Source organism: Triticum aestivum, chromosome 3B (assembly GCF_018294505.1).
Source record: "Triticum aestivum cultivar Chinese Spring chromosome 3B, IWGSC CS RefSeq v2.1, whole genome shotgun sequence".
Classification (NCBI taxonomy): domain Eukaryota; kingdom Viridiplantae; phylum Streptophyta; class Magnoliopsida; order Poales; family Poaceae; genus Triticum; species Triticum aestivum.
This window is the reverse complement of record NC_057801.1, coordinates 545,050,818-545,052,991: the sequence shown is the minus strand read 5'-3', so window position 1 is coordinate 545,052,991 and position 2,174 is coordinate 545,050,818. Positions and strand designations below refer to the sequence as shown.

At 48.5% G+C, this 2,174-nt stretch overlaps 1 protein-coding gene across 3 annotated transcripts; it reads left to right on the top strand.

Moving 5' to 3' along the window:
• Window positions 1–577: 577 nt before the first annotated feature.
• On the top strand, window positions 578–1,873 carry LOC123065680 (uncharacterized). Of its 3 annotated transcripts, XM_044488918.1 has the most exons (3): window positions 578–865; window positions 979–1,455; window positions 1,577–1,873. In XM_044488918.1, the coding sequence occupies exons 1-2, from the start codon at window positions 738–740 to the stop codon at window positions 1,439–1,441; spliced, it is 591 nt and encodes a 196-aa protein (XP_044344853.1). In that variant the 5' UTR covers window positions 578–737; the 3' UTR covers window positions 1,442–1,455; window positions 1,577–1,873. The 3 variants fall into 3 exon arrangements, with proteins under 3 accessions (XP_044344853.1, XP_044344851.1, XP_044344852.1); XM_044488916.1 differs by having other exon boundaries at window positions 578–1,455; XM_044488917.1 differs by having other exon boundaries at window positions 578–1,455; window positions 1,574–1,873.
• Window positions 1,874–2,174: the final 301 nt, after the last annotated feature.

Genomic DNA, 2,174 nt, shown 5'->3' with positions numbered 1-2,174 from the left:
AGTCATGGTGGACCCATCTAAGGCGCTACAAGAGCGACGACACATGCATTTATTGAATTCAAGTGCATACCTCACTTTATGGCCGAAAAAATGCAACACGCTTTCAAGAAAGTATTGACACACTACTTTTTTTTGGTTTAAGATAGCTAATCGCTCATTTCCAGCGGTCACCCTGTTTGTTCTTGTACCATGATTTTAAACTAATCACTCATGTTGCGCGTGACGCGCACGGTACATTGCACTGGAAATATACGTCGCAAAAACACAACATTTAAAGGGCACTGGCGATACTCATTATGATTAGGAATGCCTACAGGCTATGGCTTGCAATGCACACCATCTGCCCAACTTCGGTCAATTGGCCTCTCGTCTAGTCTCTTCGTTAGTCTTCGTCCTGTCACAGCCTCTCGGGCCGTTCGCAAAACGCCACGGACGTTTCCCCACCAGCATGCGCTCGCCGACCGTTGGGCGCCACACCCCTGGTGACCCCGCTGCTCAGCCACGCGTGGCATCCCCAGCCGCGTATACCCGATAAATGCCTCGATTCGTTCAAATCAATGGGCAAACCAACCCCCTCTGCGCCTCCCACTCCTTCCCTCCCCTTTCGGCAAAACCCCAACGCCGAACAGAGCCGTCCCCCTTCCCCACCCAACCACGGCCCCGTCCCGTACCCAACCCCAGCGAAGACCCTAGCCGGAGCATCCACCCGATGTCTCTCGGCAGGCCCAACCGCGGCAATGCCGCCGCAGGCCGCGGTGGCGGCGGCGCGGCGCTGCCCGGCGCCCTCGGCCTCGGGAGCTTCCCGCGGCACGACCTCCCCGCCCCACCCGACGGGCTCGACCTCAACGCCGTCGTTGCGCCGCCGGTGAGCCAAGTTGCCCCAGCCCCAGATCGCCCTTCCCATGTCAGTGTACAAGAATTCCGAGCTCGTGTCCGTACCTTGGAGAGTGCTTTTTCTGATGCGGATTGGTTTTTAAGGGATATTCAAGGTGAAATACAACAGATGAGGGAGGAGGGGCATGAGAAAGACAGGCAAATCCGATCTCTCGTTGAAGATGCAATGAAGAAACGTCGGTCAAGCCACATTAGAATCAAGCAATTCGACCATGATAAAGAGCTGATGCGTCGATTCTTTCAGGGATGCAAAGAAAAACTTAAGAAGTCTTCTGATGCATTTCGGGAGTATAAGAAGATGTGTGAAGGAAGTGGCGTGTCATCTTCGGGTGTTGTGGCTGATGAGCAAAATCGTATTCTTATGATGCGGCAGGAGTACGCAGAGAACATTAATGCGCTTGAGAGATATCTGCATTCGAGCTTTGCAGCATGTGCTAAAGAGATTACAATGCTGGCAACAAGGATTGCATACCTCAACAATGAACGTCAAAGGCTGAATGATTATATACAAATTCCAGATCTTAACAATGGGGGTCCTCAACTGTGAATTCTACATTGGAGGTATTTCCTAACCTCCCAAAACAGCTCATGCTTATACCCTCAATCAGTCTTTGTCTGTTGTTTATGCGTTCAGAGTTGAGCTCTGGTCTTAGATGTGCTGATATTTGCTCTCTTTTAGCAGACTACAAGGGTGACGCAGGTGGCCATTGAAGCTTTTGCCATGAAGGATGGGCACTGAAGATGAGGAGGATCGCATATATTTTGGTGTTGCTGACATAACCAAGATGCCGCAACATGGTGCCTTAAGTATTATTAGTTCTGTAGCCTGTAGCCTGTACCCGCATACCGTGCTATGAAACAGTGATCCTTTATAGACTTACATCGCAAGACTTTGTTTGATGTAAAGCCTATTATCAAAGACTCGAAATGTAGCATCACCTATTCCTTCTCTCCAGTAATGTTAATTATTCCATCTATAAGAAGGCTTTGTTTTGACTGCCATATGCAAAGTTTCTTTATTTTTGCCGTTTAACATTATCGCCAGTTGAATTTTCCAAACACACTGCTGTTTCACTCCAACCATTAACTGATATATAATATGAGATTGCGAGTGAAGATTCTTTTCAATTTTGTTCTGGACTTCTAGTTTTTTTTTTTAGAAAAGGAGGATGACCCCCGGCCTCTGCATCTGGGCGATGCATACGGCCACTTTATTAATTATTCTCACAAGACCTTACAAAGTAATACAACAGTAAGACTAAAGCCGCCGTCTAAGCACC